The sequence below is a fragment of the Pocillopora damicornis genome, chromosome 7 (assembly GCF_964200805.1).
Source record: "Pocillopora damicornis chromosome 7, jaPocDami1.2, whole genome shotgun sequence".
NCBI classification, from domain to species: Eukaryota; Metazoa; Cnidaria; class Anthozoa; order Scleractinia; family Pocilloporidae; genus Pocillopora; species Pocillopora damicornis.
The window spans coordinates 16,385,784-16,413,411 of record NC_142676.1 but is presented as its reverse complement, the minus strand read 5'-3'; the positions used below and the strand labels follow the sequence as shown (position 1 = coordinate 16,413,411).

The following is a 27,628-nucleotide window of genomic DNA, read 5'->3' as shown; positions in this document are numbered from 1 at the left end:
CCAGCGAATGGTTTTGCTTTTATTCCTTATAGACAGGGTGTTACGGAACCCATCAAGAGAATTTTGAATAGCCACAACGTTAAAGTTGCTCAAAAACCTTTTCAGACTTTGGGGCATATTTTCGCCAAACCTAAGGATCCTGTCACGAAAGAACAACGAACCGACGCCATTTATTCTATTCCTTGCAATGACTGTGTCAACGAATACATCGGACAGACCAAACGTCAGTTTGGTACACGGTTAAAAGAGCACCAAGAGCACCGGTTTTCCTTTGCAAAAAGGAAAATTCAGCTTTATCGGAGCATACATGCCTAACTAACCATACAATTGGGTGGGATAATTCTAAAATTATCACCACTAATCGGCGTTACCACCAGCGCCTTTGTTTGGAGGCTTGGCATATTGAATCCGCTCACGCTCCTTAAAATCGTGACGACGACGGCTTGCTACCTGACGCCTATTTACACCTCGTCCGAATAAAAAGGCCGCTAATTAGTGATCATATAATAGGACCTCTTGTTGCAGCGTTTAGATCACCCCTGATGAAGGCACTAGACAGGAGTGTCGAAACTTTGGGTCTATGAATTGTAACTTTTTCGGTTACATTCATTAAATCTGCAAACTAGAGTAGCATCAAACTATGTCCAGTTGGAACAAATAGGCTAGATTGTGCAGTTTGTGCAGTAGATCCTATTAAGCCAGTTATGCATTTTGTCCAGTTGAAGCACTTAAGGTAGTCAGACCATTTTAGATAGATTGTGCAATTTTTGAAGTTAAACTATCCTCGCCAGTTTGACTATGTAACCAGCTGAATCATTTGAGGTGACTTAAGCAGTTTCCGCAGTTGAACTGATTCAGCTAGTTATGAATTTTGGCTGGTTAAACCATTTCAGCTAGTTACGCATTTTGTCATTTTCGCTAGTTTGACCATTTTGAACCACTTCAGCCAATTAAGATACATTGTGCAATTTGTGCAGTTCACCTCGAATGTCAGACAATTCGCCCCGGACAATTAGCCCCCAATTTCAATACAATTTACCCCCAATGTGAAAACACCCAAATTATTGTAGAAAATATAGCTTTTGTCACAAGGCAATCATTTCTTGAAAGAAAAAGAAAACTCGACTACTCGAGTCAACCGAAACCAAAATAATTTACTGATCGTCAATCGCGTGAGCGTAAGATGGTGATACGTGTTCAGTTCTTCGGTTTTAGACGCGCGAGAACGCGTTCGCCCTTATTATACTTATAAATTCGACCGTAGATAGCTTTGTTTCATGTACGATGGACACGAACGATTCGGTTGACTGACTCGGTGTTTTCACATTGGGGGTGAATTGTCTAAAAATTGGGGGCGAACTGTTTGAGGGACGAATTGTTCCGATACCGTTTACCTCTTTCCGCTGGTTTGACTATTTTAACTAGTTATACCGATCAAGCAAGATCGTGCAGTTGGTGCAATTGAACCATTTAAGCTAGTTATGCATTTTCTCCGGTTGAACCATTTGAGCTAGTTTGACCATTTGAACTGAGGAGGGTATTGGGGCCCATTAGAAACCTTAAAATCGTAGAAAAAATCATCCAAAACCGAAAAACCGAAAAAAAACTCGATCAAAACCGAAAACGGCATGCAAAACTGTCAAAATCGATACACTTTCACATCCCAGTTATTAAAACCCTGATCGTTTCGATACAGTGATGACAAGTGTAGCGTGCAGAGTAAACTACACTAATTTCATGACAGGATCCATGAATACCATGCACTTGGCATTCGTATCTTCTAGTATCTGCTTTAATTAACAGCTGCGCTCTCGAGGACCTCGAGCGTGGTCTCTGCGGACTCAGCAGCTGGTAATGGAGCCTAATTAAATTAAGGAAATTCGCACAAAAGCCCTCGATAGGATTGCAATTTTGCAGTCGCAAAAAGCTATAGCTATGGAAAGTTTCATCAAAAATCCCTGATCTAACATTTCCATTCGCGAACTAAGACCTGAAAGTTTGGAGATTCCATTGTAACTTGGTCTCCAACTTCGAGGTGGCGTTGATAAATAAACTTTGGAAATGATCCGTGCTTAGCCGTGCCCTACGTGCAGACGCGTAGCCGTACCCTCCCTTCTTCCCCCCCCCCCCACCACAGGGGAGGGGGAGGGTACGGCTACACGTAGGCTAACTAGGGATCCCTGCGATATTTCAATTGTTTTGTCACTCATTCCTCTCGATAAAATTTGCGTTTAGCGGCTATTCGAGATTAGTAGAGGCGCGTAGTTGCCGCTCAGATCGAAGAGAAACCGGAACCATAATAGGTCTAATTGGAAAAACCGAAAACTGCATCGGATATCAACGCCGAAAACCAGTTAGTATTTTTTGCGAAAACCGAAAACCAAATGCTAAATAACGGAAAATCCGCAAACCGCAATGACCACCAAACCGAAAAAACGAAGTTTTTTTGGCATAAAAACCGAAAAACCGATCTAAAACGTAGCCAAAACTGCAAAACAGAAAATCGTAAAGCCCCCTTTGAACTACTTTAGCCAATTAAGATAGAATGTGAAATTTGTGCGATTTAACTGTTTTCGTTAGTTTGACTGTTTTAGGTATTTGAATCTAGATTGTGCAGCTTGTGCAGTTGAACCATTTAAGCTAATTGTACATTTTTTCAAGTTAAACCATTTAGCAAGTTTGACCATTTGAACTACGTTAAACAACTGCGATATATTTTTCAATTGTTTTCAGTTTAACGGTCTTCGCTAGTTTGATTATTTAACCAGTTGAGCCAATTGCGCTGAACTGTAAACTCTTTTTATTACATGAACAACGATTCACTGAAATCAAATGCATAAATCCGCTGAATAAAGCAAAATAACCGAGTCGCAAAGGATAAGAAAGCTAAACAAAAACGATCGAATAGTACAAGTTATTTGTGTCTCGTCCCGCTAATAACAAATGTAATCTTGTTCGACAATCTTAGCAGAAACTAAAACTTAAACTCAAAACAGACCATGTGCCCTCAAAAACTTGATATCTTACCGTGACTGCAAAATAACCAGCGGTACACTGAAATATCTACTTGACTGTCCGCATTCGAATAAGGTCGCAGAAATGACATAACTACTTTCTAGGCAAAACCAATTCTGCTGGATCGTGCAGTTTGTGCAGGTTATGCAGTTGAACAATTTAAGCTAGTTTGATCATTTGCACTACTTCAACCAATTAGTTATTCAACCAGTTAAGTTAGTTTGGTTATTTTAACTACTTTAACCAATTATGGTAGATCGTGGAGTTTGTGAGGTTGAACCTTATAAGATGCTTATGCATTTTTTTCAGTTTAACCATTTAAGCTGGTTTGAGCATTTTAACTATTTCAACCAGTTAAGCTGGATTGTGCAATTTGTCAGTTTAACTGTTTTCGCTAGTTTGACTATTTAACCGGGTAAACCAATTGAGCTAGTTTAACTGTTTTAACTACCTGAACCAATTCAGCTAGATTGTGCAGTTTGTGCAGTTGAACAATTGAAGCTAGTTTGATCACTTGAACTACTTTAACTAAGTAAGATAGGTTGTGCAATTTGTACAGTTCAACTGTTTCGCTGGTTCGACTATTTAGTTGAACCAATGAACCATTTCGGAGGCTTGTTGCGTGGATGTGATTAAATTTGGCTGCTTACCTGCTGTAAACTGTCCAGCTTTATAGACTTTGAGTTTTCTACCTGTTGAGATTTACCTGCGTCCCTATACAGTCAGGCGAAGTCTACCGTACGCTGAGCTGATGGACAGCGGTCTGCAATTTAAAGATAGGTGAACTAGTCAATTGCGTGAAGTTTTGTGCCAATTAAATGACTGTAAGGTTAGTTGTATTGCTTCTTAGAGCTGGTGGGTACGTACGGTGAATCAAAAGTTCTCACAGGTTGTGCCCAAAGAGTTCATGCCATGATGCATCTGTTCTTCACAGTCACTATCCAGTGCACAATCATTTGCAAAATTTAGATCACGGATGGTGGTAAGACTGACCTCAAGTGTTTCCTTAAGTCGTCTACGATTGTGAAGCATGTGATCAGTTCTATAACGAGTTTCTACGCCTTCATCACCTTGTGAGAATGCACCTGGGAGCATTATAGAGAGCATCAATGAGAAGAAGGTTGGGCGAGAACACATACGTGTTTCAAGCCATTGTGGACCGGGAAATATTTCCACACCTCACTATTTTACAAGTTCCATCATTTCATTAAGAAACTTTCCAATCATGGTGATGATAATAGAGGTGCATCTAGCTTTGAGATGACTTTCTATAGATCATCACGACTGACCGTGTCTAACGCCTTGGTCAGGTCAACAAAGGTGGTACAGAGGTCCTAGTGTTACTCCTGGATTTTCTCATAAAGTGACGAGCTGTAAATATCACATGTACTGTTCCGCTGCTGCTCGTTCGAAAGCTGCACGGACTCTCGGGCAGGAGACCTTGTTGCAAATGTTTGATGAGTCGATTAGGCATGACTCTAGCAAGGAATTTGCCTAAAACTGACGACAGTAACGGTGTTCCCTTGTGGTTGTCGGGACAATGATAGCCTCATTGAAGTCTTGAGGTAGAACATCTTTGCTCCAAAAAGATGAGAACATTTCACACAGATTTTGGGTGACTATTTTATTACCTGCCTTTCATATTTACGCAGGAATGGCGTCTGCGCCTGGAGCCAGGTGTCTTGCATTTTTCTGAGATGCTCTTGAGTTTACTATTGCAGGCAATAAAGACTTTCATTTCGATACTGATGTTGCGCTGACTGACATAAGAAAGTGCTTATGTTTCTGCTCTAAGAGTTCGTTTATTTCCACACGTTGTCATCAAACCAATCCTGATTTTCCTAAGAGACTGAGCCTAGCTGTTGCAGTGATGCAGTATAGAAAAATCCACTCCTCTTTAAGACGTGTTTCACGGAAATGGAGATCAGGAAGCTTATCCATGAGGTCACTGATGACTTAAGTTCATTCATTTTCCCGAATAAAAGATTCCAGTTCACATGGAGGAATATTAATTTCATAATCATCTCAACTATATCTCTGTGGCTTAACGGATGATTCCTTTTTGGTGTTTTAATCTTCTGTAGTGTCACAGTAAGAACTGCAATAACTTAGGTGGCTTCGCCTCCTATAGGAGATGCGAAATTTTCACACCTTGTGCGAATGTTTTAAAGGTGTTTCTGAGAAATTGCACCACAATATCTCACATTTTATGCAAAATGTTGTGATTATTTTGAAAATCATTGCTGAGATGGTCGGGATTTTTGAAGAAAAAGATTTTTTAGATTTTTAGAGTTAAAAGAGATTTATAAACATTTTTTTGAAGAATTTCTTGATAGATTTTGGGAATTATGTATCTTGGCCTATTTTGAGATATTAATAAAGTTGTGTTCAATATATGACATGATTTCAATTTGAGAGTTCTCTTACTTAATCTTGTGCACCGTGACTTATAGATGAGAACTAGATCCTTGTAACAAGGATTCCCATCCTTCCCATCCTTCACATCCTTTCCTTCCTCCCCGCGAGCCAGTGATGATAAACATTTTTTTTCGAGCTTTCTCTAACTAATTATTTAGCGCTCCTAGATTTTATTTGAATGTAAGAGCTCTTGCTGTTAGGTATCTAAGTGAATATTCTGTGAGGTTTATTGAAAGCAATACTGAGAACTCCTGGAAAGGGTATTTTATCTAACAGGTATGTCACAGCAAGGTGCATGGCGTGATAATCTCACCAATCAAGCAATTGCAGACAGACGAATGATAGAACCAATATGACAGAATCCAATCACTGAACTACAGCATGATGCCACAGATGTTGGAATTTTTCAGTTCGCTCAAATAGATGAAACATAGCATTGATTTGCACTTAGCTCGATCATTAACCATTTACACCCTTAGGTTGGTACTCATATTCTCCACACTGATCTCTCTACATTTACTGTGGTAAGGACAAGGAGAATTTGTTTAACAATCATGAGCTTTTCAAATTGGTTATTATTTTCATTTTTCTCATTACCTATACATTCAATTCAAGGTTGATACTGAAATGAGAAATTAGAAGCCAGTCACCCTTTAGAGTTAATGGGTTAATAACTCAGAATTGGACGTGAATGAAATCGCTCTTTTAAAAGAGAAAGAAGGGAAAAGAAAACGTTTTTTAAGAAAACTGCTGCAAACAAATGGAGATTTAATCATTATGATTACCCCTAGCTTAGTGCATGGTGAGCCAACATGGATATTCAATTTGTCCTTGATGTTTAAGCTAGCCTTGTGTTATGTATATTTGCTCTTGCACCTCAAAGGCACAAAAAAGCATCGATGAGATTTAGCGAGCTGCTTGTGATGAAGCCACAAAATAAAATGATAGTTTTAAGCAATTATTCGGACGTATAGGTAATAAATAATTGCTAAACAATGTTGAGATAAGCGCATACTCCATTGACTCTGCATGCACACTTTTACTACCCACACCAGGTCTACATGTTGAGGTCCTTACGATTCAGAGCCCACGTATGCGTCCTAGAGTTTCAAAAAGTCTGATTACAGATTACTTGAGACTCGGAGGGTAATGGAAAGGCTCTAGATGTGCTATAAGAGCCCTGACCCTGCCATCGCTGAGCATTTTTAAGGTCGATTATTGTCGAACGCGGATGAAATTTTTGGGGTATATTTGTTGTGTTTAACAATTGGTGCCGCTTTACTAATAGCCTTTTGTAACAGGGACGTTAAAGAGCCCTGTGACCTGCATCAGTTCTCTTTTTTTTCTTTTTTTCTTCCTTTTTTCTCAAACACTTTTTTGGAGCAAAACAGACATATCGTTAAAGAATCCAAACATGATAGGAAAATTAAAGAGAAAATGTTCCCAATAAGGCAAGTGCGAACGGTACCCTAAAACAAAGCACCACCCTAATGGTTACCTCGGCTGAAAACAGCCTACCATTCTCAAATAATGTTGCGCGCGTTGATTCTGTTATTTTTTAACATAGAGAGCAAATTACTAAAGGTTGATTGGTTCAGATAGAGGGAATTTTCCCTTTATTTTGGTAATTGCCCTAGGGAAAATAACCCAAATTTGAAATAACTTCTGTTCTGATTGGCACCTGAGCAGGCAAGATGGGCTCGGGACTGCCCGCTGTGATTCCGCGCAAAAACAGCTGGCCTCCTTTCCCGTCTCTCGAAATAAACAAGTCTTGATTCGTAATAAAGCGGCGATGTTTTTGCTCTATAATAAATCCGATATTGACCAAGCTTTTCGGTCGAGGTGGCTGGATATTAGTGTCGTTCTCTTTTTTCCGTTTTTATGGAAATAAAACACAAAAAAGAACTGACCCAATATCTCGCCACCTTGACCTCACGCTTGGTCAATGACGCTTATGAAAAATTGCGTTACTTCCGATTCTTTCCAAATTTGGAGTATAAGATGTTGAAAATTAAAGCCAATTTGGTAGTTAAATATGCACTACACAGCTAATATTTCAAGTTCAATCGGCGTCGATGTGAGTCGATCTTATTTTATCCCCGTTGATGATGATTTACAGGTTAAATTTATCATTGGAAACTCCATAGATGGAATAGACAGTGGTGAAGGACGCAGACTAGATCGGGGGCTAGAAATTGAGATCGAGAAATCGAGAGCCATCGAACATATAGTTTTGAAAAGCATAGTCGTTCACCTCCAGTAGCCTATTTCGCATTCGCGTGCAGTTCCTGAGTTTTGATCAAAAATTTGTAACAAGTATCTGAGACCAAAGAGCCCCATAATTTACGCCAATGGATGTGATTCAACTATGCGACTCAAACCATGTGACGCGTAATACGATTGGTTGTTTTGTTGCCATATAGAAATGCATATTTTGATTGTTAGCGATTACTGGTTAGTTTGTACGTGTGTTTTGTTTTAGTCAACTTGAATTTAGGAGCGGAACAAACCATTGTCACATTGGTATTCTTAGCGAAGGAGATGATGCTATAATTGAGGAGGTGAGTGAAACGTTTTCATCGGGTATAAATTCAGAATAACAAGTACAATCTTTTAATGCTTATCCTCAAAAATAACTCAGAATTTTTAAGCCCTGTTCAAACGGTCACGATAGTTGATGATAGTTGAAATAATCATTTGCCGTCATGTTTGCGTTCAAACATCTCATGATAGTTAACAATTGTTCACCGAAGTGGAGGTAAATATCAGGTAATTTAGTGTCAACAACTGAGTTGAAAACGTAAATTGGCCACCGCAAAGAGTTAAAAAGCTGACGTTTCGAGTGTTATCCCATCGTCAGAGCGATTGACGAAGGACTAACGCTCGAAACGTCAGCTTTTTTTACTCTTTACGGTGGCCAATTACGTTTTCAACTCAGTTGTTATCTCTAAATTACCTGCTATACTCTCCCACCGACGCAGCACCACAGTATCTTTAGAAACTTACCCTCTGTATTCATGGGGGTAAATATCCATCATTTTCATCGACACTGAGGTGATTAATTTGTTTCAGTATATATAGTATATCACACAAGTACCATAAACTTAGTTTATTTCTTTCAATATACCGAAAATGGTGGGAATTCAATTCTTGTTGTTCAATTTTTTCTCATCATCTGTTCGGAGGTGAATGGTACTTGCCATTGAATTCTGAACTAGCCAATCAGCACATGAAAAAAAAAACCATTCACTGAATGTGTGTTATATACTAATTGATTATAGCTGTTGAAATCATACAATGGGATTTTACTGCCGGCTGATACCTAGTATCTTAGTGTGTGAAATTGTAAGCAAAATATCAGCCAAGAAGAGTGCTTATCACCACAGTTTTAGAGAACATTAATGTAGAACGACTCTTCTAAAGAGTTGCTTGATCACCACAAATGAAGCAGGAAGGAGTGGATATGAAGTCAAGAAGTTGCAAGCAGAAGACAGAAGCCTTTAACCCTTTAACTCCCAGATCAAATTTGTCATTCTCCTCACTGTCAACCATACAATTCTTATAATGTTAGTTCAGATAATTTAGTATTGGATCAACAAATTATTCCCTAATTTATATTTTTCGCTATTCTCATCACTTATCTGGTTGATATTGCATTGATATTGTAAGGAGAAATTCTCTCTTGGTCACTCATGGGAGTTAAAGGGTTAAGGAGATGTTGAAAATGAACTTTGAGACAACCTATAAAATTTTGACAACTATTTTACCCCTCTTATGATTTTCCATTTCAGTTTGAGCCTATGTTTGGCAAGACCACAGACTGAAAAACTAGTTGATTATAGTTTGAGTTCAAATGTGCACCATAGTTAGTTACTATCATTGTCTATCTGTACCATTTCTAGAGGGCTTTACAGTAAATCAGTGTATATGTGTTGAACTTGATATATTGACTTCATTTGAGATACATTTTTGTTTCAATGTGTTGGTGTTGACCCCCAAATTTCTTCAATCTGCTTCTGCTGCCCCCAGTTCTGTTTTGCCAGCAGTTAGTAGTCTCATATTTTCAAAGAGCATCAGGTTTATTTTTCTGATGAGAGTGCTATATTCAGGCCTGAAATTATACTTCGGTTCATTTCCCCAGGGACATTGTGAGACAGTTTTGTGAATTCCCTGAGAATGATTTATCATCTGTGAATACTAAGCCCACTGCTCCTCATATTTCCTAACCAAACCCAAAGTGAGTTTAGGAGTATTTCAGCTTTCTCTGGGAACAACATATGCTTTGCAGTGTATCATAAAATGAAAAGGGGATATTTAAAAGTTTGGTTTTGCCATAGTGTCTGGAAGTGCATGCTAGAAATGATTGAAATTGCTTTGCATTGTGTCATACCGAAGAGTGTCATAGCTTATTGTTTTGCAAACCATATTTCCCATTGCTTGATTTTAATCACTGTCAATGGTTTTAGATGTTTTGTTACTCAAAGGAAATACCAAAGAAGAGACAAAAAAACAAAATAATAGAAGATGCAAAAAAAGAAAAAAAAAAAGAAGTGAAGAATGTCATAAAAGCCACTTTGCAGCATTCATTTTAACTTTGTGTTTTGATGCTAGTTTTGCCAAAGAGACCTCCCATTGATTATCAAGGGTAGTGGAGGGCATATTTATTTACTTAGTAACACTTCAAACCTGCCCCCATGCTGACACACCCCCATTTTTTCAAAAAATATTTCTTCCCAGTAAGGGTTTGACTGACATTGGAAAACATGAAAATTTTGTGAAAAGATTTAGAATTTACTTTTCTCCTTTCAAATTTTCAGGAATGTGGCTGACATCTGGAGGATCAATTTCATATTACTTCATAATAATTATTCATAATAATTGCTGACATTTTGATGAAAAATCTTTTTTTCCTCAAATATGATAACAAGTTTATTCTAATTTTTCTGAAATTCTTATTTTAATACACTTTAATATAAGATAATGTAGGGCCTTATTGCTATAAATACATGTTGAGGTAAAAAAATGAAAACAAAGTGTGGTCAATTTCATGCATTTTTGGGGGTCATAGATGAGTTAAAGTTTGCAAGATCAGTACTAATATATATGACCTAAATGTAAATGAGTGAGCCATTGTTTTATATATGTTAGTGCATCTAGTTCAATCTGTTTCCTAAGGACTGTGAAAGGTGTTCACTGTAGTTTAGGTAAAAACTTTGGAGTCAAGGGAAAGATCATTTTCCTTGATGAAAATTGAATTAGTTGGTCGTGACAAAACTAATCAGTGATCAGTACAGCATTCTGTGCCACACAGCTTTGGTCCCATAACATCTACTTTGTCAGTTTTTCTAAGTTATTGCATAATCTGGTGACTGACATAATATGATGACATATGATATGTCTCTGCGTAGAACAGCCCACACATTACTCAAAGTTCTGTTAATAGACAGACATCTTCTGATTGGACACAGCTGTAAAATACATTTATTATGAATAAGTACAAAAGCTCTCGGATTATTATTGTAATGCCTCTTAAAAATAGACTAGTGGTTGTCATCTCCTGAAACCAACAATGATTCACCGAGGAAAAAAAACCGAGTCAGTGATGTTTCCTTTGATCATCGATAAAAACTTTTACGTATTTAAGACTTCGTAAGAGCGGTCCGGTCGATTTAACTTGAGATACAAGCTACCTCATTCCCTTCTGTGTTCTAAGATATCTCATGTCCTTCTAGTGAAGTCACAACCCACCTTATCAGGGATCTCCCCTCCTTTTTCTCGAGTACAACGGTAGTCAATTTTTACTCAAGCGAAAGCTAATCAAGAAGATGCTTAGAATTTAAATATTATCACTTTGTCGGTTCATGTGTTTTAGCACCCTGAAATAAACAAATGCAAGGTGAGAATCACATACGATAGTGCGTTAAAAGCAGCCAATAAAATCGAGAGGCAATTGCTATGTTCGCGGCGCTTTCTTGCCGCGTTCGTGAAAGAAATCAAAGTATTTTTTGCGCCATTGAAAATGCACAAAGCATAAAAACTAAAAAAGATTTGGTAAAAGATGGCTCAGCCGCCAGAATAGTGCTTGTTCGAACAATAACAACGTATGTTAATAACGCCTGTGAAAGTTCTGTCGCCGGTGGTATAATACTAGTGATGACTTCAATTATGCCAAACTACTCTCAGTTTAGCAATTGTACTGTTAATTTCAAAAGATTTATTGAATTTTCTTTTCGAATTTCTGGAAAACTTAGATGGCCAGACTTTGTAATTTCACACAAGTTTCACTTGATGGTGTATTTACCTTAGGGGAAATAAAAACCATTTAAGTTGTAGACGCTCGCCTAATTGTTAAAACCTTATTATTGACACTCCATAGTGATGTAATAGTAATACTATATGTAATATTATATATATATATATATATATATATAAATTAAAAAGAGAGGTGCAAAGGTACAAAAAAAGTCTGGGTCGGGTCCAAAACAATATTTTTGCAAGCGAAAATATTTTTTTCTTAACACAAAAGTTTAAAAAAATATTTAGAAAAAAACCAAACTTTATCTTAAGCATTTCAAACTCAACCCAAGTGCAGACTTAAACCTCTTTTATTAATAGAGATTCTTAAGAGACTAAGAGTTTCTTACGATGTCTAAGTTTTTTTTCTGTTGTTGTTGTTGTTGTTGTTTTTTATTGAGTAGGTGAAAAAAATGCTACAGGCAGCACGAGCGTCAGAGGACCACCTGGAGTCAATGGTACTAATGGTGACATTGGACCCGCCGGACTTGCTGGATCTATCGGACCTCCAGGATATAATAGTACAAAGGGTGACATTGGACTTGCGGGACCTGCTGGACCTGCTGGACCTGCTGGAGCTGCCGGACTTCCCGGACCTCCGGGATATAATGGTACTCAGGGTCCTGTAGGACCGTCTGGAATACCTGGTGTTCAGGGTCTTCGTGGACCATCTGGGTTCAATGGTACTCACCACTTTATATGATGTCAAAGTTAATAATGATGTCAAAGTTAATAATCTAAAACTTTCCTGCCATCCGAACTCATTCAAAGGTGTACATGATTTATTTATTAGAAACACTGTTCCTTTTCCACCACTAACTTCGCGTCCGCCCCTTTTGCCCTTGCGAGCCGGGCTTACGGGTACAAGGGTACCTGAGAACTCCAAAGCATAACCCTTACCCCCCACCCCCGCCCGGCTATGCCCTTGTTATAACATACGTTATCATCTAATCGTGATTAATTTCTTACGTGAAACCGATTTCGAGAAGTTGTCCTTGGCTGCATAAAATTTCAGTATAGGAAATCCAAAATATTACTTGAAAAAGAAAATATATGGGAGTAAATCAAGAGTTTCAACGGGATAGTCAGCTTTAAGGATGGAACTGGAAGAAAGTTTTGTGAAACTAATGAAGAAATGTAAAATGGTTTCCGTGTTTACATAGCCTGATGTAAACGCGCGGGAGGTTGGGAGAACACGACATAAGCGTAGGAGAGCAGCCACAAGTGGTTAACGCCTAACATAGCCGCGACTTCAGCAACTGACATGTAATGACTGTCGGAAATATGGCTCTAAAAGGTAACCTTATGTGAAGAAATAAAGTTTTAACTTAACAACATGCCTTCTCTTCAGTTTTGTGTATGTTTTTCATCTAGTATGTAAAGGTCACATTTACTCTTCTCACGTTTCTTGGTAATCATAGCCGTTTTAGTGAAAAAAATACTGTTCTTTAGCCGAACAAAGACAAGGTTTTATTTTAATGATTCAAATTCATGAAAGCGAGGACATAAGTTGTACTATATTGTAGTCGAAGTGCTGACAGCCCTGACGGATGGTTATTTCATAATGCTTGGTGAAACCCTCTGGGACTGAGGAACTTCGTGAAGCGGTAAAAATGGTGTCCCTTCTTCCGACCGAGTCGAATGGATTGGGTGGGTTTTACAAAAGCTCAGCTTTAGGCATTCAAATAATGCTTAATTCGAGAAACAGTTGACTGCATTTGAAATCGCCTCGTATTGCATTATGCTTAAAAAGGGAAAAGAAAGGGAGCTGCCATAGGCAGGGATTTGTGTGATTGATGGGACTATGAAAACAATGTTAAAAAATGATTCCAGTATCTTGCTTTGGAAGAGTTCTGAATACTGCTTTTCCCATCCTTCTCAACGCCTTTATAGCATTCAGTTGAAATTAAAAGTAGCTATTTCAGAAAATATTCCATGCCACCTCTCAAATTACTTTAGCATTAAATGTAATCAAAGGTGGTCTCTACGAAACCAGTGGATCATTAAAGGTAAGAAAGTTTTAGTATAGGTTTGACTTCAGCCCATCGAAGACTAAAATATCAAGAGGAAATCCTCCATACCTTATTTGCTTCTACCTTGATATCTCACCGTACACTGGAAAATGAGTGGATAGAGATAACCTGGATCAATATCAAGACAGCATAATTATTTTGTTCAATAATGCTTTCATCATCATTTAAGGTCAGTTCAATCTTTTATTGCGCAATCTATAAACTTACGTCGAAACAAATACTTCCTGTCATTATTCTATTTTAAGACAGCTTACGCATCAGTCATTCTTCGCTCTATCATCAGACAGTAATGATCATATGATCGCATCACATTTCAGCATTTTTTTGGCCTGCCTAAGCTTGTTCGCCTCCAGAAGCGTCTAAAGTTTATCTGCTCCACAAAAGGCATAATCATACCAACCAATAATGGATACTAAGGTCGAAGTCGGGCAAGAAAATATTTATTTCGAAATGGAATCGAAACAGGAAGACCACGACGAAACCTATGACGATTTAGTTCAGAAACGAAATTCCTCAAACAAAGCCAGACGTGGAAACACAGCTGTGTAAAGATTCTGATACAGTGAAACATCATCGATTATTCTTTATCGCATCTACCATTGCTGTTGCTTCGCTCCTAACAGCCCTTGCCACTTTGGTTTTAGCAGTGGCAATCATGACGGCACGGAGCGAAGTTTCCACAGGTACGGATACCATTGCCTTTTTCTGTTGTTAGTAAACACTCGTAGATCTTGACCCATTCAAATTTTAAAAGTGGCATTGATTAAACGACACGATGAAGCAAAAAATAATTCACGTCGTTCTTGACCATTTCCTGTCCAAAGAGTAAATTAGAGGAACTTCCGTTTCGATATGATTTGAGTATTGTTATTATTACAATTCCACGAAATTGGGTCGATAAAAGCCGCCTCTTTTTTCAGTGAAAGCCCAACTTATCAACCAACATTCACTCCCAAATCAAAAAAAAAGTTATTGAAGAATTTCACATAGAGTTTTAAATATTTGACCTTCAGCCAGCACTGGAGCTTTCCCGCACTGATGATTAATAGAGGATTTCAAGTTCAAAGAAATGCCGTCGTTCACAAAGGGCAATCCGTCTATCACTTTACTTATCCGTAATCATGAAAAACAAAGGCATTTCTATTGTGTCTGCACGATCTGATATTTAGATGAGGCTAAGTTGTGACAACTGGGCGTTGAACAGCGCATCTCTTGACCTCCAAAACAGTAGCCTCGTTTGCTCTCTCACGAACACAGCTCCGATCCGCGTGTGGGGCACATCAAGCATATTACAGTAAGAGCACATCGATTATTCTAGATCGAAACGCAAATTAAAAAAAAAAAAAGAAAAATAAATTAAACTACCTTTACTTCACTTTTTGATTGATAAATGACATGTAAGGGATGGTGAACAATGGCCTCATTGATTGCTTTCTAAAACACGCCAGCGATGAAAGCGAAAGAAAAAAAAATGTTCAACAAATAGTCACGAGGTTTATTGTATAAAATGCTGGTATATAATCAATCTAAAGAGTTGAGGCAATCCTCTGCGTTGAGTCATTATTCTTATTGTGACATGACTGTTAAATAATTGTTAAATTATTTATTCTGCCAGATAAGTCACAGATTGAAAAGAAGGTTCAGCAGTTGGAGAGGATCCTCACGGCTCTACAAAAAAAATCGGTAAGCAAATCTTTTTTTTTTCATTTTTTTTTGGTTCTTTTGTTTTATTTTGTCATAAATCGCAGTGATCGAATAAATACGGAAGTTCACGGACGTATGATAATGCTTCTTGAAACTGGATTAAGATAAAGTGCGGATATAACGCGCGCTGTCATTGGTTGAAAGAGCGTGCTCTAGAAGAGTATAGAGCATGGGGTTGAGCTAAAGTTGTCACGCCATCTGAAAAATCGTACTATGTCCGACCTTTTCCCGGACTTCTCACCAGCGTTTTTTTGGTCAATTGAAGGTGAAATTCGGAACAAGCGAGCCGGCAAGTAGCAACAGGCGCCTTAATTTAAGTAATCATAACGTGAGCTGAGACGAAAATCCTCAAAGAGAACTGAGACGAAATGGAAAGTCTGAGCTTTGAAGATTTTCACGCTTATTTAGATTGCAAGTTTACGCAAGGTAATGAAAATCAAACACAGCTAACGCTCGTATAGCATGTAAAGTTTTGTGCTAAAAAACAGAACAGAACAAATTAGGAATGATGAAAAATATAGCCAAACAGATATAACTGATAAAATTCATAGTAATCGTGACGGTGTCAGAGCGACTGCGAACGTGCTAAGGTCCATCCCGGCTAGCTTATCATGGCGATCTCCAGTCATCGCAGTGAAGGAAGCCGCAGAACTGACATCGGCCGACCTTCGAGTGAACTCAAGAAGTGGGAATAAATACTCGGATAGATCAGCCGCCGGAAAAGTGGTTATTCGGACATTCTAGTTGTACCTCTCTTTACAGAGAAGGTTGAATTTCCTTTCGTATTTTTTTGAAAACTTGTTATTTCACGCAAGCTTTGCGAAAAATAAAAGAAAAGAAAAATAAAAGCCATTTACGTTGTAGACGCCTGCGTAATGTTTAAACCGTTTAGTTGACATTTATGCGGTTTTTAGTTCTCAATACCCCCGAGAGTGATGTAATAGTTATATATTTTAAGATAAAAAAATAAAAATAAATCCAAAAAAGGTCTGAGTCGGGTCCAAAACATATCTTTTATAGTCTGGACCTCCCGGACCTCCAGGTTATAATGGTACTCAGGGCCCTGCCGGACCATCTGGAGAACCTGGTGTTCAGGGCCCTCGTGGAACATCCGGGTACAATGGAACCCGGGGACCACCTGGATCCGGGGCCAGTTCCTGTGCTTTCAAGACCTCATCCAGTTCTGGAATGACAGCAGACCCGGCCGCTACGCAAGAAGTTCAAGTTACGGAACCAAACGTAAGTTACTGATCAGCTCTATATAGGGTGTAGAAAATAAGAATTAAGCAATTTATTTGCAATTTAAAGATACAAAAACTGCGATAAGACATTTCGTAAAAGCATACTAAAAATATGTTGACCACGTTTCGACGTTTGGCGATCGTAATTATCAAGTCAAAGAGTGAAAGATAAAAAAAAAAATGTTTAATTACTAAAAAGACAAGAGATAATGGAATGTTCCTTTAAACAAAGAGTTTTGCGCAAATGGAATCAGTCTGCGTGTTGAGACGAGGTTGCGCTGCTTGATAAAAAGCATCTCATCGACAAGACAGTCCTTGGCTCTTTTTTAGAATACGGAATTAGCTTTCTTTGAGGAGGCTCGTATCCCCATAGGCTGTTGAAAAGTGTTTACCGATCGTTCGTTATGTCGGCTTTACAACTCGACACCTCCATCAACGTATTGTTGAACAATTTTTATCTTTGACAAATTTTTATCGTTAAATGTTTTAAAAAACCGCTTCTTTTTCGTATTAGCAATTTGTTCCCAAAACCCCACGAGATATGTAGATAAAAAAAAAAAACCAATAAGTTCTATTTAATGGAGCTTATCGCAAATACGTTTCGTTGATGACATTTTCAGCTTCCGTGAGAGTGGCATCAATGTCGTTGACGTTGAAAAATCCCCCTGTTTTGGTATTTTTTACCCGATTTTCAGTAAAACAATTGGTATTTTTACTTCAAAAGTATTCCTCATTAATAACGATTTACGATAAAAATGCAGAACACGCTTCAAGTCAATATGCAAATTTGTTGGGGCTGCTAGATGAGAAACGCTCTCGAAAAGAAATGAAAAATGGCCAGGAAAAATCTAAAGGCCAAGACCTTTCCCAAATAGCTAAAATTTGCTGTTTTGAAGCCAAACGAATAACTTTCTGTTGTGAACGAAACCCGATCGATAGATTCATTAATAAAATAGTTGTTAACTCAATTGCAGAGCCAGAAAATTCGCGCAGCCTTCATTTGCAAATTCTGAAAGTTGTACGATTCTGAAATAAAAACAACTTCTATTTGAAAATATTTTTAGGACATATTAACGCTTAAAATGATTTTTACCTTACAAGGAGTAGTCCAAATATCGAAAAGCCTCACTTAAAGGCAACAACCTTCCTTTAATTTTTCCACCTTCAGTGCGTCTCGCTTTTGAGATTTGAAGTACACTCAACTCCCAAGTTTATTTCGACGCTTTTGGGTTTCAAATTTCCATCAAACTTTGGCGAGTTCATGCTTTTAGCATAAATAAAAGAAACATTGGACAGTTACTACGGACTTGAGCACTAACATATTGGGCAGGTTCATTTTACCGCCAGATGTAAATTTAAATGCGTTCTTTATAACTTCTTATCCCTCAGGATATCTACGGTCAGTTTTATAATTCAACAAGTAATGATCTCCGTAGCCCGTCATGGAACGAAGAAAGGTTTGCTGACTCTCTATCTCGACCAGTAAACAAAAAAAAAAACCGAAGAGATGGTGCGAAAACGACCTGCCCGCTAAGGAACCTAGCAATGTGTTGCTTAATCTCAGCGTATTGAAAAAAAAAAAAAAAAAAAAAAACGCCGCGTATTTCCTTTGTTAGGTTCCCAGATTTGAAGGATGCATTTATGATAACATGATGCTCAAAGGATGTCTCAGTTTATGGTCGTCAGCCGTGTACATGTTGCATCATGAGTGATGTAACATGTACACTTGCCTAATCACACAAAGGAAATAATTGATTTCTGTCTCTTGACACCATTCATCAATGTCATTACTATCATCATTGTTATCACAAACATGAGATGTATTTTTCTACAGGGTAAGACGTTTATTGGTGTAAGCTGTGATACAAATGATGCAAAAGTTGCTAAATTATCAAGCACCATCTCAGGTGGAAAGAGAACCTTCAAGTGCTCTTGTGAGAGTACCCTAACAACTGGAGAACCAAAGATGTTTTGCTATATCCACTACTGGGAGTGTCAGTTATAAAGAGGAAAACGTTAAGCCATTTGTTTAACAGGGGTCGTTTTAAAGATTTTACTAGAATATTGAATCAAAAGCGAGACGAAAAAACAATTTAGTTGTCTAACATAAGTGTTATATCGTATTTTTATTTGCCGCAAATATAAATTTTATAGAAGAAACAAAGCTTTATTACCATGTACACTGCCGGAAACCTAAAGCTATTCCCTTGACATGATACTTTGTATCAAACGCACGAGGGGGGGTCAAACTAGCGGCCAGATAACGGAATCATTTTAAACTATGTCGTGAGTTATAAATATTTTGAAACTTGCACAGTTCTAGAAGGTTTCGAATAATGTATGATTTAATCACATTGCAGCCATTATTGACAGCTAATTTAAGACTAAGTCCATCGTTCTCTAGGACGGCAAAAGAGTTATGTCTTTTTAAGCGTTGTGTCGTTTTCTGTTGGAGGGCATATCAAAGTGTAATAAATTAAAATTAGTAATTAACCTATGAGATGGCGAGGCAATATAATTTAACTGTTTAAAATGCATAAAAATGCGTTTGACCAAGAAGCGATTGGATTTAGTTTTTAATGTGATTGATTGAGAGGGTGGCGCGAGCTTTTTACAGTCAATTAAAAACCGCCCTATTTACCGACAAGGTGTTTAAATTACCTGATTTCGAATCATTATTTTGAAATATTAGTGATCCACGCTCATTCAAATATGTACATGTTTATTTAATCAGAAACTCGGTTCCTGTGTCTCCACCGACTTCTGCACCCGCTCCAATTGGCATAGCCTAAAGGAATTAATCCTGGTTTTACTCACTTGGCCTACTACTATTGTACACGTTGTAAGTAACTGATATGAAGGTTTTTATCATGTGGAAAATATAAAAAAAGCTCATACAGACTTTATCCATGCTTAATAACATGCACGTATCATCTAAGCGAGATTTTGATGTATTGCGTGAAACAAAATTCGCGCAGTTGTCAAATTTTAGTTCAAGAAATCTAAAATATTCCTCCAAAGAAACTTAAAGTAAATAAAGAGTTTAGTTTCATTGTGAGTGTGTAGGTTATATGGATAACTCAAGGCTGCTTATGATCCAGAGCAGGGTTTTACATTTCACGTTTTTCATTGGTCTCAAATATAATTCCCGAAAGAACTGTGAGCAAATTCAGTTCTTTTACCAGCATTGTATGTTTGCTTTTTACGGCTTCATCTTAAGTAGAGGAAAATATAGTCAGGCTGTTTTATCAAAAGTGGATCGTCATTAGAAAAACGAGTGTGGAGATGAATGTTTACAGAGCTATTAAAACCTCCTTTGACCTCATCTGAAAACGGAAACATCATGTGCCCCTTGGCTTTTAATCATCTACATAACGTCTGCAGATTATTGATTCACGGATTAAAAACATTTATTTAAAACGAAATCTAAAGAAGCGAGTTTATTATGACAGCCTAGATCTATGACAGGAGAGAGTAATCTTTTTGTTGAATAATACTCATATCATCATTTTAGGTCAATTGAATGTACTGGCTATAAACCTACGTCGACACAAACATTTACTTGACTATATATAACTTTCATATATTCTAATTTACTTGACTATATATGGCTTTCATATATTCTTAACCATTTACAAACATTTACTGTTATATTTTCAGACTGCCTACGTACCAGACAATCTTCACTGTCTCTAATGAGAGCGCCGTCAGTGATTGTCATATCGCATCGCATTTCATTGCCTCTTTAACCTGCCTAAGCTTGTTTCCTCCCAGTAGCGGCTTAAGTTGATCTGTTCTATAAAAGGTGCAGTCACACCACGCAATGATGGATACTAAGATCGAGGTCGGGCGGGAGAACGTTTATTTCGAAATGGAATCTAAACAGGAAGATCACGCCGAAACCTATGACGATTTAGTTGTCAGAAAGGACACTCCTCAGGCAAAGCCAAACGTGAAAGCACAGCCGTATAAAGATCCCGATACAGTGAAACATCACCCATTATTCTTTATCGTATCTGCCGTTGCTGTTGCTTCCCTCTTAACAGCCCTTGCCACCTTGGTTTTAGCTGTGGTAATCATGACGGCACGTAGCGAAGTATCTACAGGTACGGCTACCATTACTCCTTTTTGTTGGACGTAACACTCTTAGGTCTTGATCACTGAAATTTTAAAAGTGGCATTAGTCAAACGACACGATAAGGTAAAAGATAATTCACTTCGGCCTTGACCATTTAACTTCCTGTCCAAAGAGTAAATTAAGATTCCACGAAATCGGGTTAATAAAAGCCACTTTCTTTTTTTTTTTAATTTTTTAATTTTTTTTTTTATCAAAAGCCCAATTTATAGACAGACCACTGTCGCATAAAATTTCCATTTCCAAATAAAAATTAATTTCTTGAAGAACTTCATACAGAGTCTTGCATATTTGACCTTAATTTACTAGACCTTCACCCGCATTGATGATTAGTATAGGATTTCTAAGAAAATTGTTTCGAAGGGGAAATCGGTCCATCATAATACTTATCCGTAATCGTGAACAACAAGGGCATTTCTATTTCGTCTGCATGATTTGATATCAAGATATAGCTGTGACAAGTTGTGACAACTTGGCGTTGAATAACACATTCAGTAACTTGTAGGGTGTTGTCACGGTTGCTTAAGCTAGGACGAAAAATGTCGTATTTAACAAGCGAATAATCTATCTTTGAAATATAATGTGTGTTCTTCAAAAGGATATCATAATGATGTGAGCCACTTAACAACAAGTTAGCGCCATGTAGTATGCAAAGGCCAAAGACGTTGTAAATGACGCAAACGTTCCGAGTCATTAAATTGAGAACTTTAACCATTTTTCTTCTCTTTCCAATATATAAAATTGTCAGTCGGGGTACTAAACGTAAACCATATGCGTTATAACATCCGACCAAAGATGAAGATATAAAAAAAATATTAGTAGCGAAAGGCATGACTCTTCATGTTTTCAATTGGGCTTTTGGTATAAAACACGTATATTCATTTACTAACATGAAAATAAACCCCCCCCCCCCCTCATAAAATTTTGATTAACATTTACCCACCAAGAAAATTCAAAGTTCCATGTAGATTATTAAAAATAGTAACAGGACCGAGTGGAGTCCAATTCGGTGTGTAATCATTAGAATGATTATCAATTACTCGTATAATGCTTATGATTACAGACAGAATTGGACGACAGTAAGTCCTGTTGCCAATTAATTATGATCATTACAATTCCGGGAAAAAAAGGAAAAAGAAAAGAAAGAAAAAAAAAAGAAATAGAAAGAAAAAAACATGATTATCCAAAACACGATCATTAAAATCCTCGACAAAAGCGAAATGCAACGTTTAAAAACGGCTTTGAATACAAAGATGAAGAGAAGAAATAAAAATTAAAAAACAAAAACAAAAAACATTAAAACCATTCAAGCAAAACGATTACTTAGCAACAAGCAGTCATTCCACCGTTCAAGTGTCAAGCAATTAAATAATCAACCAAGCGTTACAGCGAAGAAACGAAAAATGCACACCGAAAATACAATCGGCATACATCTACTTCAGCTATCTCAAGAAACAAAAGAAAGCATCACAACTTTTTTAAGAATCTCTTATTATATATCAATCGACTAATCTGAGTCCAAGTCGATAATTATTAGCCTTTTCATCCGTCTTTGGCTTTCCGAGGAATCTGCAGAAGGCGTTGTTGTTTGTGTGGAACACACACTTATTGAACACTTGACAAGGTGCCTGTTGGAGAGGTTTTGTTGCCATTGTGACAGATTGTGATGGTGTGAAGAAAGGAGGCATATTGCCTGACCCATGCGGATTTACTGGGATGTTTTCCTTCATATTTACATCTTCTGGGCCTAGACAAGAGGAAGAAATAATTGACGGCGATTGACCCTTGAACTGTCACTTATAAAGTCGATGTTGCAGCATACTCGCTTGCTATACGAGACAATTGCCTTCGTTCGCTCTCAGTTGTTTGATCCAGCGAGGACTCTCTGGCATGTCCAATAACTTGGATAATGTTATGAAGTGGTTGGCTCGCTTCTTTTAATTTCGCAACGACCGTTTTTCTTGTGGAATGGTTTGTTATTTTCTTGGCACGCTCCTTTGCTAAACAACTTGTAACTGGTTTCATTATTTGGCCAATTCGATGCTCATCCATTTTAGATTTGGCCTAACAACACATGCCAATAATCCTCTTACTTGATACTGGCGTGAATTTTGTCTCAAGACAGGTCCATTTAACAACGCAAGGCAATTACAGCATATTTCAAATAAATTAATGAATTCTCGAACACTTATCATCATTTATTCATCCAAAATTCTTAGATTGAAACACTCCATTTTATCGTCGATAGGCACCAATTTTGCCACACTGTCATGTACTGTAGCTATTTCGGAAAATGTTTCATGTCACCTCTCAAATGACCTAAGTATTAAATACAGTCAAAGGTGGCCTTTACGAAACCAGTGGATCATTAAAGGCAAGAGAATTTTAATTTTGGTTTGACTTCAGCCCAATGAAGACTAAAACATCAAAATGAAAATCTCTATACCTCATTTACTTCCACATTGATATCTCACTGTACACTGGGAAGTGGGTGGATAGTGATAACCTGGATCAATATCAAGACATCATAACCATTTTGTTAAATAATGCTTTCGTCACGATCATTTAAGGTCAGTTCAATCCTTTATTGTACAATCTATAAGCCTACGTCGAGACAAATTCTTTCTGTCATTATCCTATTTTAAGACAGCTCACGAACCAGTCAATCTTAGCTCTCTCATCGGGTCAGTGTGGATCATATGATCATATCACATCGCATTTCAGCATCTCTTTGGTCTGCCTAAGTACGTTTCGCCCTAAGAAGAGTCTAAAGTTGATCTGTTTCACAAACGGCACAATCATACCACCCGATGATGGATACTAAGATCGAAGTCGGGCAGGAGAATATTTATTTCGAAATGGAATCTAAACAGGAAGATAACGCCGAAACCTATGACCATGTAGTTTTCAGAAAGGACACTTCACAGGCAAAAACAAACGTGGAAACACAGCCGTATATAGATTCTGATACAGTGAAGCATAACCCATTATTCTTTATTGCATCTGCCATTGCTGTTGCTTCGCTCTTAACAGCTCTTGCCACTTTTAGCTGTGGCAATCATGACGACACGGAGGTTTCAACAGGTATGGCTACCATTGCTCCTTCCTGTTGTAAGTAAACACTCGTAAGTCTTGATTCATTGGAATTTTAAAAGTGGCATTAGTCAAACGCGTACGACACGATAAAGCAAACAATAATTTACTTCGGTCTCGACCATTTCATTTCCTGTCCGAAGAGAAAATTAGCTACCTTCCGTTTTGATATGATTTGAGTATTTTTATTATTAAGATTCCACGAAATTGGGTCAGTAAAAGCCACGTTCTTTTTTTAGTAAAAAGCCCAATTTATCAACCAACTACTCTCGCATAAAATTTTCATCTCCAAATTAAAAAGTAACTTCTTGAAGAATTTCTTACAGAGTTTGAAATATTTGACCTTTATTTACGAAAGCTTTCTCCGCACTGATGATTAGTATAGGATTTCAAGTCTAAGAAAATGACATTGCTTACAAGGGGCAATCCGTCTATCATGGTACATAGTCGTAATCATGAACAACATGGGCAATACTATTATGTCTGCATGATTTGGTATTTGGATGAGGCTAGGTTATGACAAATGAGCGTTGAAAAACATATCTCTTTAACAGTAAATTCGTTTGCTCTCACACAACTCCGATCCGCGAGTGTGGCACATCAAGCCTATTGCTGTAAAATACATTTATTATGAATAAGTACAAAAGCTCTCGGATTATTATTGTAATGCCTCTTAAAAATAGACTAGTGGTTGTCATCTCCTGAAACCAACAATGATTCACCGAGGAAAAAAAACCGAGTCAGTGATGTTTCCTTTGATCATCGATAAAAACTTTTACGTATGACCGTATTACTTTTCGTAAGAGCAGTCCGGTCGATTTAACTTGAGATACAAGCTACCTCATTCCCTTCTGTGTTCTAAGATATCTCATGTCCTTCTAGTGAAGTCACAACCCACCTAATCCGGGATCTCCCCTCCTTTTTCTCGAGTATAACGGTAGTCAATTTTTACTCAAGCGAAAGCTAATCAAGAAGATGCTTAGAATTTAAATATTATCACTTTGTCGGTTCATGTGTTTTAGCACCCTGAAATAAACAAATGCAAGGTGAGAATCACATACGATAGTGCGTTAAAAGCAGCCAATAAAATCGAGAGGCAATTGCTATGTTCGCGGCGCTTTCTTGCCGCGTTCGTGAAAGAAATCAAAGTATTTTTTGCGCCATTGAAAATGCACAAAGCATAAAAACTAAAAAAGATTTGGTAAAAGATGGCTCAGCCGCCAGAATAGTGCTTGTTCGAATAATAACAACGTATGTTAATAACGCCTGTGAAAGTTCTGTCGCCGGTGGTATAATACTAGTGATGACTTCAATTATGCCAAACTACTCTCAGTTTAGCAATTGTACTGTTAATTTCAAAAGATTTATTGAATTTTCTTTCCGAATTTCTGAAAAACTTAGATGGCCAGACTTTGTAATTTCACACAAGTTTCACTTGATGGTGTATTTACCTTAGGGGAAATAAAAACCATTTAAGTTGTAGACGCTCGCCTAATTGTTAAAACCTTATTATTGACACTCCATAGTGATGTAATAGTAATACTATATGTAATATTATATATATATATATATATATATATATATATATATATATATATATAAATTAAAAAGAGAGGTGCAAAGGTACAAAAAAAGTCTGGGTCGGGTCCAAAACAATATTTTTGCAAGCGAAAATATTTTTTTCTTAACACAAAAGTTTAAAAAAATATTTAGAAAAAAACCAAACTTTATCTTAAGCATTTCAAACTCAACCCAAGTGCAGACTTAAACCTCTTTTATTAATAGAGATTCTTAAGAGACTAAGAGTTTCTTACGATGTCTAAGTTTTTTTTCTGTTGTTGTTGTTGTTGTTGTTTTTTATTGAGTAGGTGAAAAAAATGCTACAGGCAGCACGAGCGTCAGAGGACCACCTGGAGTCAATGGTACTAATGGTGACATTGGACCCGCCGGACTTGCTGGATCTATCGGACCTCCAGGATATAATAGTACAAAGGGTGACATTGGACTTGCGGGACCTGCTGGACCTGCTGGAGCTGCCGGACTTCCCGGACCTCCGGGATATAATGGTACTCAGGGTCCTGCAGGACCGTCTGGAATACCTGGTGTTCAGGGTCTTCGTGGACCATCTGGGTTCAATGGTACTCACCACTTTATATGATGTCAAAGTTAATAATGATGTCAAAGTTAATAATAATGTCAAAGTTAATAATCTAAAACTTTCCTGCCATCCGAACTCATTCAAAGGTGTACGTGATTTATTTATTAGAAACGCTGTTCCTTTTCCACCACTAACTTCGCGTCCGCCCCTTTTGCCCTTGCGAGCCGGGCTTACGGGTACAAGGGTACCTGAGAACTCCAAAGCATAACCCTTACCCCCCACCCCCGCCCGGCTATGCCCTTGTTATAACATACGAGTATCATCTAATCGTGATTAATTTCTTACGTGAAACCGATTTCGAGAAGTTGTCCTTGGCTGCATAAAATTTCAGTATAGGAAATCCAAAATATTACTTGAAAAAGAAAATATATGGGAGTAAATCAAGAGTTTCAACGAGATAGTCAGCATTAAGGATGGAACTGGAAGAAAGTTTTGTGAAACTAATGAAGAAATGTAAAATGGTTTCCGTGTTTACATAGCCTGATGTAAACGCGCGGGAGGTTGGGAGAACACGACATAAGCGTAGGAGAGCAGCCACAAGTGGTTAACGCCTAACATAGCCGCGACTTCAGCAACTGACATGTAATGACTGTCGGAAATATGGCTCTAAAAGGTAACCTTATGTGAAGAAATAAAGTTTTAACTTAACAACATGCCTTCTCTTCAGTTTTGTGTATGTTTTTCATCTAGTATGTAAAGGTCACATTTACTCTTCTCACGTTTCTTGGTAATCATGGCCGTTTTAGTGAAAAAAATACTGTTCTTTAGCCGAACAAAGACAAGGTTTTATTTTAATGATTCAAATTCATGAAAGCGAGGACATAAGTTGTACTATATTGTAGTCGAAGTGCTGACAGCCCTGACGGATGGTTATTTCATAATGCTTGGTGAAACCCTCTGGGACTGAGGAACTTCGTGAAGCGGTAAAAATGGTGTCCCTTCTTCCGACCGAGTCGAATGGATTGGGTGGGTTTTACAAAAGCTCAGCTTTAGGCATTCAAATAATGCTTAATTCGAGAAACAGTTGACTGCATTTGAAATCGCCTCGTATTGCATTATGCTTAAAAAGGGAAAAGAAAGGGAGCTGCCATAGGCAGGGATTTGTGTGATTGATGGGACTATGAAAACAATGTTAAAAAATGATTCCAGTATCTTGCTTTGGAAGAGTTCTGAATACTGCTTTTCCCATCCTTCTCAACGCCTTTATAGCATTCAGTTGAAATTAAAAGTAGCTATTTCAGAAAATATTCCATGCCACCTCTCAAATTACTTTAGCATTAAATGTAATCAAAGGTGGTCTCTACGAAACCAGTGGATCATTAAAGGTAAGAAAGTTTTAGTATAGGTTTGACTTCAGCCCATCGAAGACTAAAATATCAAGAGGAAATCCTCCATACCTTATTTGCTTCTACCTTGATATCTCACCGTACACTGGAAAATGAGTGGATAGAGATAACCTGGATCAATATCAAGACAGCATAATTATTTTGTTCAATAATGCTTTCATCATCATTTAAGGTCAGTTCAATCTTTTATT

General features: G+C 37.6%; 2 protein-coding genes, 2 long non-coding RNA genes and 1 pseudogene across 5 annotated transcripts; 2 read left to right on the top strand and 3 right to left on the bottom strand.

The window, feature by feature from the left end:
- Positions 1–12,020: 12,020 nt before the first annotated feature.
- LOC149042845 (uncharacterized) lies at positions 12,021–13,919 on the bottom strand. The gene is made up of 2 exons (XR_016188350.1): positions 13,809–13,919; positions 12,021–12,420 (listed from the first exon to the last, which is right to left on the bottom strand). It is a non-coding gene; the product is annotated as an uncharacterized LOC149042845 (long non-coding RNA).
- Positions 13,920–13,986: 67 nt separating this feature from the next.
- LOC149042844 (uncharacterized) lies at positions 13,987–20,044 on the top strand. Its single transcript, XM_089212053.1, has 4 exons — positions 13,987–14,443; positions 15,376–15,443; positions 16,485–16,703; positions 18,540–20,044. The coding sequence occupies exons 1-4, from the start codon at positions 14,416–14,418 to the stop codon at positions 18,708–18,710; spliced, it is 486 nt and encodes a 161-aa protein (XP_089068179.1). The 5' UTR covers positions 13,987–14,415; the 3' UTR covers positions 18,711–20,044.
- On the top strand, positions 19,425–26,744 carry LOC149042842 (uncharacterized). 2 transcript variants are annotated; one of them, XM_089212050.1, is made up of 3 exons: positions 19,425–19,547; positions 20,366–20,811; positions 25,802–26,744. In XM_089212050.1, the coding sequence occupies exons 2-3, from the start codon at positions 20,529–20,531 to the stop codon at positions 26,089–26,091; spliced, it is 573 nt and encodes a 190-aa protein (XP_089068176.1). In that variant the 5' UTR covers positions 19,425–19,547; positions 20,366–20,528; the 3' UTR covers positions 26,092–26,744. The 2 variants fall into 2 exon arrangements, with proteins under 2 accessions (XP_089068176.1, XP_089068177.1); XM_089212051.1 differs by lacking the exons at positions 19,425–19,547; positions 20,366–20,811 and adding an exon at positions 23,519–23,924.
- Positions 22,348–23,472, bottom strand: LOC149042843 (uncharacterized; annotated as a pseudogene).
- Positions 25,694–27,592, bottom strand: LOC149042841 (uncharacterized). The gene is made up of 2 exons (XR_016188354.1): positions 27,489–27,592; positions 25,694–26,081 (listed from the first exon to the last, which is right to left on the bottom strand). It is a non-coding gene; the product is annotated as an uncharacterized LOC149042841 (long non-coding RNA).
- Between the last annotated feature and the right edge of the window lie 36 nt (positions 27,593–27,628).